Here is a 10,015-nt window from a genome sequence, read left to right as displayed (position 1 = left end):
CGATAATATATTAAAAAAAAAAAAAAAAAAAAAATATATATATATATATATATATATATATATATATATATATATATATATATATATATATATATGTGTGTGTGTGTGTGTGTGTGTGTGTGTGTGTGTGTGTGTGTGTGTGTGTGTCTGACACCTGGTACTACTCAACCTAGAAGGTTTATAACTTTTGTTATGTTTCTCTGTTGCCTAAATTGGGTGGATATGCAACTGAGAATTTTTCAGGCAAGTGAAAAAACATAGATACATTGGTTTTAGGATGACTTTTTTTTGGGTAATTCATAGTTTTTAATAAGGTGAATATAACATTGCTGTTGATTTTTGCTTTATAAAAAGAGGGGATCCTTTATTTCAACTTCACTTTTTTAATTCAAGCTTTTTCATTTAGATCCTACAATTTTGGAGCTGTTGGTAAGAATATATTACACAAGGACATTTTGAAGAAGAATGTAGAGCACAGATTCTAGGTGTCACCTGGGATCTCACCACATACCAATCAAAACAGCCAAGTATCACCAATCTTCAGTTTCGTAGCAGGGTCGATCAGAGACTTACATGAAATTAGCTGCTATAATAAAGAGTTCAAGATACCATCAACTGACCCTTTGGAAGAGAAGCAGGCTATTTTCCACCATATTGAAGAGAGCACACGAAGTACTTGTTCAAATCTTTTACACCATACCCAGATGAAGAGTATGATGCCAAAGAACTCAATGTTGGTCCCATATGAAAGTCCCAGTGGTGTTTCTCGAGTTCCACATTTGTGAGAAAAGAACAGAGAGGGCTTTTCTTCAGTCACTCACAAACAATAAGACTCCAATCCTAAAAGAACCTTTTCCTGCAACTTTTGGATATGTTTCCATCTCAACACACCTGAAGTTAATAATTAGGTCATTAGCAGGACTCTGTTGGAGGAGGATTTCATTTGGGCACATTGAACCAGGGAAATTTCTAAAAGTTTCAGGAAAAGTGCCCTTTAAGGATTGGAATTTAAGTCTCCTGGTTAAATAGTTGTTATGGACGATTGGAGACCTAAAAATGTAACTTTTGCTGCAATCCTCTATAATTCTGACTGTGCATAGTGGAGTGGTAAACACTGGTCCTCCTTAAATGGAATATTGACCAACATATTTGATGTGTATTGATTTTGATGATGGCACTCAACAAAGTGTAATGTCTGTTACTGTATTTTCAATTAGTGACCATATGTTGTCATCAGTTTTTATTTTCGTACTATTATGTAAAGCACTTTGAACTGCCTTGTTGCTGAAATCTGCTATATTCATAAACTTGATTGTCTGATTGAATGATTGTTCTTGTGGCAAGTGAGATGGGCCTTTGAATTAACTGATAAGGACACACAAAAGAATAATTAAATTAAATTAAGGGATAAAGAAATACATAATCATGTCTTAAATTGTGGCCAAAATGGAATTAATTATTGATAAATATAGGAGACTTCTACACAAATTTTAAATCTTTGGGAGAATCCTTCAAACATGTCAAAAATCAAACATGTTACATTACTATAAAAAGTTATCATTACAATTTTTTTTATTAAGTCCGAAAGAAAGGATCTGTGAAAAACTTCAGCATTTTTTCTTTCTTTTTTTTTATGGGAAATTATACATTTAAAGATTTATGGTCCTGGGAGGCAGAAAGCAGCATGAAGACATCAGTTTATGTGTTAAAAAAATGTATATTGTGCTCTGATCTGAGGGATTTGTGTTAGAGTTGTGTTGCAATGCCCCAAAGGCCTCTCACCCATCTGATTGCATTGATAATGTACTTCTAGTACATGCAGACTGTAACATCAGCACAGTTCCCTTTGGCCCTGTTACTCTAAACATATTTAGTCTTATCATCACTCAGGAAGCTGGTTGCCCTGCCATCCTAACACCCGCTGCTACCATTTGTTGATCTTGGTGTGTTTGAGTTGCGTGCTGTCAGGTCTTAAATAACAAAAACTAAACATCATGAGGCAGCTGGGCGGTCTTGTTTCAATCAGCTACATTTCACTCATTACAAAAGATTTTGTCCTTGGTGTTTTAGAAAACAGATTTTCAAAACCAATGTATCTCTGTTATTACACTTTCAAAATTGCAATAACATTGATTTATAGAGTGTTGTTTCCACAGCTTTAAACCAGATGTGGCTGCTGCCGACTACAACTGAAGAGAATCGCTATGCTTTACATAAATTAGTTTGTATTGCATTACTTTCAAGAGAATCATATGTTTGGGGGGCAGTACTGTGGAAAATTAACTTTTTGGAGCTTTACATTGCATTATAATGTTATACCCTGCAATTGTAGTTATAAACATTGTGTGTATATAAAAAAAATAACTTAAGACTTTTGACTTTGCATCACAGCTGTATCTGATGCCTAGAAATTGGCCTCTGTCTCTTTAAGGAGCTCCCGCTCTTTCCAACACTCTGCCTTTAACACTTCGTCTCAACAATGCCTCTCCATTATGCTGTTTACAACAGTTCTTAGGAGCATTGGTTGAAACTCAAAACCTTTTGACTTTCAAGTTTCAAATATTAATTTATTCTATATACTAAAGTTCATCATCCATGTTTACTTAGATGTCATAAAGGACTATACTCTTATTGTTAAAATACTCTTATGATTTCAGATAGTGTTTTTTTTTTTTTTCTTGACATTAACAGCCTTCTGTAGTGCATTTTGACTAAGGAAATAAGTCAGATAGACCATAAACTTTGTAGGTGTGTTTTATATTTATTAAGAAGCCCAGCTGGAAAGCCTAAACTCCCCTCAAAATAAAAGTGTAAGATTAGGTGTGACGTCAGCATGAAGGAATGTTTCATTTGAAAGTTTGTTTTACTAATCAGGTTTGCTGCATGATGGCTAGCCTACAAACTAAGCTCATGAATGTCGGTGGATGCAGAGGAGTGCGAGATGTGAAGCAACTGAATTGTTGACTCAGTTGTCCTCCCTCACGCTGTGCTTTGGCTTTGCTCCTGTTCTCAAAGCTGCAAGCAGGAGGATTTATTATCCCCTACAGTCGCTAGCCCCATGGAAGATCTGTCTCAAAGTGCCTTATTGTTTTCAGTCTGCACATGTTCCTGTCCTTTAATGTAAATACAGCGTGAAAACAAAACGAAAAGAAGTATTTTCAGTTTGGGTTTTATGGACCATGTTTTGTGTCTGTCTGTAATCCCATCATTTTTTTTGAACCGTGTACCTTCCATGTGAGCATTGAATCCACGTGGTTAATAAAAGTGTTTACATACCTCCAATAGATCAGGTTTGGAGTTTCGTGGAAGATGGAATATTATCCAGGGATACAGTTTAAACAAACACCAAAAGCCGGGACGTGTTGCTCAACGGAATGGGATCAGGTCCTTATTAATCCGTCACTTATTGGCCCTCATAGTGTTCTATGTTTTCTACACTTCAAACCTTGCATGTGTCCATTGTATTGTCCAAGTCCAAGTCATCTCACAGACTTCCTTTGAGCTATGCAGTCTTCACAGAAGCTGAGGAAGAACTGGCTGTCTTTGAAGTATAAACAGATGGGACTCGTTTCCAGCACTTCAAAGAGAGCATTTGAACTTTTTATGTATACACTTTTTGTAGCGCAAACACTTACAGCTAGACAGTTTTAGGTTGTAAACTCACATTGCACTGACCGGTTGCCCATTTCATACTGACAGGAGCTGTTTTACATGGGTTTGGATGTTGGTATAATGCAGACACAGATAATAAAAAATATTCCATTGCAGGTTGTGATACGTTACCTATCTATGTATGGGCTTACAGGGCAGTGTAGTCATTACCATTGTTGCCTTGAATATAGAAAACCAGTTTGTTTTTTTATCCTTGTACATGCGTGGGATCACTGTGGGTGGATTTTATCTTGCAATCTAAAAATATGCATCTTCGCTTAATTAACCACTTTAAATTGCCTTTAGGTGTGAGTGTGTATGTGCAGAGCTGTTTGTCCCATCTGGGTGATTCCCAGTGACTGCTGGAGGTAAGCACCAGTTCATTCTGATGGCTCTGGTTATATCACCATTACAACAAAAATATTAAGGAGGCTTCCTACTCCTCTTATTAAAAACATGTACAGTGTGACTTCCTGTTGCTGCAATAACAGATGACATTATATTAGGATTCCTTTACACATCGTGGCCAGGCATGCTAATAAATGTGGGCTCCACAATAAGTCACATTTTGTGATAATACTGTATAATTATAGTGGAAAGATTTCACTTACTCGTAGTACTCAGCTGCTGGGGTGATCTTGTACTTGGCATAGGTGCCATTGCCGAGGACAGACCCATTGATGTGTTCAGGGTCAGTGCAGTTTGCGCTGTTCCAGGCATTGTGACATTTGAGCCATGGGAGCTCACGTGTCATGGAGGAGAACAGGTAGTGGAGTGACCAGGCAATGATGACGTTGTAGTAAAAGCCAACATACAAGGCTATGACAATCACAGTGTAGCCCACACCTGACAGAAACAGGAATAGTTATAAAACAAGAAAAATATAATGTCACATATTTACACTAATCAAATCACGCACATTTGTAACTGTTTAACAGGTAAGGTGGAAAGTACAGATATGTAAAAGACTCCCTTTGCAGATTATTGTGTCCATATGCAAATTAGTCTCAACATACACGTTCATTAGTGACAATCATTTATTGTCTGGTTTAAATTTGAAGTTTTTTGTCTGGCCTTAGTATCAATTAGAGCAGGTGGATGTAAAACCGCCCTTAGCTATTGAAAACTCAGAACCTAAATTAGTGCCATCTACAATAGTAACTGTTCATCATTTTGAGCTCTTTTAGGGGAGAACATGAGGCCTGTGTTGTGTTATTCTATCTCCACCGGAACGTGACGTCTTCACATGAAACAGAGGAGCCTCATAAACCCTTCACCTGCTCATCCTGCTCAGGAAAATAACAAACTCTCCCACCTTGTTGCTGAAGCCAACAAAAGCACCAACTCATCTGAAAACGCCTGAAAATCTACTTTTTAGATCTCCTTCTTAATGCATCAAATCTCCTTTTGTAGGTAAATTTCTCAAAAATGTGCCACAATGTTAATGCTCAGTTAGATTTCATATGTGATTTATAGACAGTTAATGTGTCTGAGTAAAAATCACAGACAATGACTCATTTTCTATATTTTTCCACAGTGATTGCTAGTGCTGGTATGCAGGACAATTTCCATTCCCTCACTTAAGTGAAATGAATGTAGCAAGGAGCCAGAATGTTGCGAGTTCAATGAGAGCGAATGAATGACCTGCTGTGACAGGTTTTAGTTACAAGGGACTCTTTTCTACCTTTGAGGGGGGCAAAGGAGAAGAACAAAACGATAAAATTAAAGGGCAAGGACACATGAGAGGCCGATAAGAAAAGAACATGCTGATCTGTAAGTTTAAAAGGTTACAAAGAGACTGAAGTTGATACGTCGTGTGTGTTTGAATCTGAATGTGAGTCCTGTAAGTCTGTGTATGTTAAACCAAAAGTACCTTTAAAGATTGGGCATATTTTCCAAACTGTAGCTGCTCCCTCCCTGTTGTATTGGCCCAAGGCAAGTTCCATGTAGAACAGTGGCATCCCAGCAATGACCAGGAAAAGAGTATATGGGATTAAAAAGGCACCTGAAAAGACACAAATCATCAAAACCAAGTGCTTTTCTTCATTTTTCCTTGAGTTTGACTTTTTGTGATAGGAAAATGTTGACAAGTGCAGTGTTATGGATTAAGAAGGGAAACAGGGTGGCCAGGGGGCTTGACATTCTTAGAAAAATAGTGGGAAGGATCAAAGCTATTTTCATGCTGTGCTTCAGAGGCACATCCACCCCAACGTAGGAAACCAGCTTTGATAATTGAATTGCTCTTGACACTGTCCATCACAGGTGACACATTATCTCCAGTAATGAATAAATATTCGCCAAAGGCCAGTCTGATTGACAGTTCCGTGCTGGGGTTGGACCACTGAGGGTGCAGAGTAAGAACATGTTGATTTTATTTTTACATTTGAATAGAATATAAAAACAAACAGAGGACAGGGCACAGCTTCCAGTGAGCCCTCCGTTGTCATTGACACGGGAGATTAAAAAAAAGCAGCACTATTTTAAGCAATGCTTTGTTGGTTTAGCTACACAAACTTATTCTTTTCCCTCTCACCACACTGCAGATTCAGCATTCAATTGTTTTTTTGTTTTTTTTTTCAATCAGTTGTCATGAGCCAAACACCACTTACATTCAAGGTTCAAATATCAGAGGATGACCTTAAACATCACCGATTGAGGCATTTCAAAGCGCAAAAAAAACCAAACAACTAAATAGACTGCTGTCTGCAGAATAATTTCAGATTCATGCAAATGAACTAAAAAGAAATCATAATAATACATGTCCAACAACCTGTAACAGCACACCTGACATTTTGCTTGATGATCTTGGTAGTTGTTTAAAAATGCTATCAGACACAGTCAAATTATACACTTCACTTTGCGCATGAGGAAATTTAAAATGGGGCATTTCCTCGATCATGAAAGCAAAAACCCGCCTCCCGGTTTATACTCCTGGGACTATTATCGGAGATTAAAGGCGCTAAAATTAGAAACAAAATGATTAACTTTGAACATCAAAATCACAAACATGTTTTAGCCTTCTAATGAATCCAGGAATTGTAAATGTTGCAAATGATAATAATAATAATAATAATAATAATAATAATAATAATAATAATAATAATATGTGTATTTAAACAGACAATATCAGTACAGAAACACAAAAATCTTCTCTATTATATTTTCGCAGCATTAGCATTTATTTTAAGCCTAAGAGCTTACTGCTTTCTTTTGCTTTTTTTTTTAGCTATTTTACGCACATTAGTGACGAAACACATTGCTCACTCACCTCCTCCGTTTTTGTAGCACAAGTATGGAAATCTCCAAACATTGGCCAAGTCCACAGCGAAGCCAATAACGGACAAGAGAAAGTCTATTTTCTTGCCCCAAGTTTCTCGGTCGCCCTCAGGAGACGCTCCGGGCAAACCTACGCGGTTCCCAGGGGTGGAAATAATGGAGGAGCTGGTGTACTGGACACCATTCTGGTCCTTGACCAGTATCAGTTCGACCTCTTTTTTCTCCACATCGCACTGTTTCAGCGGTGCGACCGATGACAGTTTGTGCTCTGGCAGGATCTGGATGTTCATCTTCTCCGCGATGAATGTACGAAGCCCTCGCCAGTGCGATGGTCTCAGAGCTCCCTGTGGGTCCTGGTAGAGCTGGCTTTCTGAGTTGATGCGCTTTGCAAAAACAGCAACAAGGGACTGTTCCCCACCGTAACTACAGGTGACACCTCCGTGTTCATCGGCTAGAGAGGAGAAGAAAGGGGGAAAGAGTTTGGAAAGGTTAGGGATTCGTGCGTAAAGTTTACGCATCTAGGAAATCACGGTTTAGAGCCTCAACAGGGGGATAAGTGGCATAACCATGTCTACAGCAGACAGACCTGATGTCCATGTGCTTCTGCTACAAGTACAGCATTAAGATGAACTATTATCTCAAATTCACAGCAATACAAAGTGTCAAGGGTATTCTACTCCAGTACGTCACCAAACGTGCTGAGGACATTACGCAAGATTGAGGCATATCTCATCGAAATTAAGTCCAAGATAAAAGGATATCATAATATGAGTCAAGTTACTAAAGCAGTGCAAAGACAGCTCTTCAGCTGCTATCCCGTACTTGATAAAACTAAGGACACCTCTCCATGACCCGATGCTGCTGCGCTCCGGATGCGTCTGAGGGAAGACTGCCCATTCTGAAGGAACTTTGAGACTCGCCTTCTCAAGCTGAGACGATAAAAAAAAAAAAAAAATGCGAGCTTTGAAATCTGTTTTCTCTCTCTCTTCCACGTGATATTTTATAATTGGAGATTTTCGTTTCTTCTGTTGAATGTTAGTGTTGCATGACCGCCAAGTAATAAACTTTCAGCTTACGACTGCGCATGATCCAGGCGGTTTAAAAGAAGCATTTGAGGCTAACTTTACTTTGTTTTCAAGTGGGAAAAAATATGAATAAAAACTTCCACTTCAAAGACTTTTTGGAGTTTTACATTAGAGAAATAATGTAAGATGATGTATTTCTGTCTATGTGTGATTTTAGAGTTTTGACATTTTTGTTGTGCAATATAACTTCACCTTCTCCTACGGGTTCTAATAAGCACTTGAATTTAACATGCAGGGAAACTTTTTTAATGTTTTAATTTGGACTTATCTGTTTCTTCTCTTCTCTAGACATATTGAATTACTGTTTTCTAAGAAGCAGTAAAAGCTTTGTGTCCCACGTGTAATTTAATCCCACAGCAGCTTTGGCCAGGGGCAATGATTTCTATTAGATATGGTTGATCAGTTCATCCCATTAAAGTCAATGAATGTCCTGTTTGCTTTCCAGTGCTTGTTTTATAAAGCCCTAATAGGGCTGGGGTTTTTTTGGTGTTTTGTTTGTGGAGACTGAACAACCACAGCGCGGTCAAAGCACAGGACCAGGCAAAAAGGCATGACAACGGTGTTACTGATGCTTTCTCTTGAATTTGTGTTTCTTTCTATTTACCTCACATTAAACATTACAACTTCCTCACACTAACAAAAACTTGTGTTAATGTTGTTTTATTCAACAAATTGATTCTTCACATTTAAACAGTAACATCTTGACAAACACTGCACAGTTCACATTTTTATTACAAATGACACACAGAGAACTGACCCTGCAGGTAGGAGCTGGACCCATGACTCTTTACCTTTTTCGTGCTACATCAAAGGGGAGCTCTGCACAAAAGAAAATCATGGCATTATTCACCTTTTACCTTGATGATGTTTCACCCCTTGATTTGCTTATAAATAGTTCTTGGGAAGATGTTTCTTTGTTTCTCTGTGAAGGTCTGAGCTTTGACATGTTGACCTCCAAATGAGATTTTAATGAAAGATGACAAAGCCACACGACGACCCTACGAGGATTTAACCTGAGCATTTGCTTGGGGTCACATTCAAAGATTCCCCTTGTCTTTATTGTTGTGCCTCATTATTAACACATTTTAGTGTTGTAGTGATTTGCAGAATTCCCATCTTAGCTACACACAGATATGTTATGTTCCAAAATACTCAAATTAAAAGAAAAAAAGATTAAATACGAGCAGTGTCTGATTGTTTGTGGAAAGGTGTTTCAAGAGGAACGGAAAAAGCTACACAAGGACTCACTTCCCCAGGGTATGAGATTCGTCTTCTGTGGCAATTGTAGGAGACTAGTGTTGACCGCAGGCAGCGCGATAAAATATAGCGGTGAAGAAGTTTTTTCAGATAGGAGGAGCCAGGTTATGCAGTTTAGATTGAATGTGTTGAGCGATGGAATGTCAGTGAAGGTTTCTAACAGAAAGGATCGTGCAATCTTTATTGTAAGAGAGGGCGAGAAGAACTCTGCCTGAGTTAGATGTCCTAAAGCATAATAAGCAACAAAAGATAAGCTATAAAAAACTGCAGTTGGGAAAATGTGGATTAAAGTTCCAGTGGCAGCAAAGGGAAGAGAAGAGCAAAGACTAGCAATATTTTCAGATGGTTGAAGATAAGTTTAGAGATATTTGCTGATGTGTTTCATGAAGATGTCTTTCATGAAGACGTCTTCTAGAAGAACTGGTTGAGTGGGAGGCAGGAAATGCAATGAGAATTTTAGGTCCAAATATTTGTTGAGTAAAAGAAAATATAGATGCATCCATGGTTTTATTTCTGTGAGGAATTTTGTGAAAATGGAGGGTGTTGTGGAGGAGGTGGATATGGTGGAGATGTGTGGTTAACAATCCTGGTAGAATTAGATTCAACAAAATCATGCCATCATGTTTCTTCTGACTAAAAGTAATGTCAATATTTTGGAGTAGCTCAGAGTATTCTCTTAAATCTGATAGAGAATATTTGAAGGAAGTGGCAAAACTTCTTCCAACTTCAAAAACTTATCATTGTTT

General features: G+C 38.0%; 1 protein-coding gene across 1 annotated transcript in view; it reads right to left on the bottom strand.

Annotated features, from left to right (window-relative positions):
* slc6a2 (solute carrier family 6 member 2) overlaps positions 1 to 8,542 on the bottom strand; it is a 38,692-nt gene extending 30,150 nt beyond the window's left edge. Inside the window, exons 1-4 of the mRNA XM_015034147.1 lie at positions 7,750 to 8,542; positions 6,920 to 7,378; positions 5,525 to 5,656; positions 4,263 to 4,497 (exon numbers count right to left, since the gene is read on the bottom strand). Of these exons, the coding sequence (XP_014889633.1) occupies positions 4,263 to 4,497; positions 5,525 to 5,656; positions 6,920 to 7,217 (665 nt within the window). The 5' untranslated portion in view covers positions 7,218 to 7,378; positions 7,750 to 8,542. The remainder of the gene's footprint in view (positions 1 to 4,262; positions 4,498 to 5,524; positions 5,657 to 6,919; positions 7,379 to 7,749) is intronic.
* Between the last annotated feature and the right edge of the window lie 1,473 nt (positions 8,543 to 10,015).

This window comes from Poecilia latipinna, unplaced genomic scaffold, assembly GCF_001443285.1.
Source record: "Poecilia latipinna isolate Pla-1442-1.1 unplaced genomic scaffold, P_latipinna-1.0 Scaffold289, whole genome shotgun sequence".
Classification (NCBI taxonomy): domain Eukaryota; kingdom Metazoa; phylum Chordata; class Actinopteri; order Cyprinodontiformes; family Poeciliidae; genus Poecilia; species Poecilia latipinna.
This window is presented reverse-complemented; position numbering and strand designations above follow the sequence as displayed.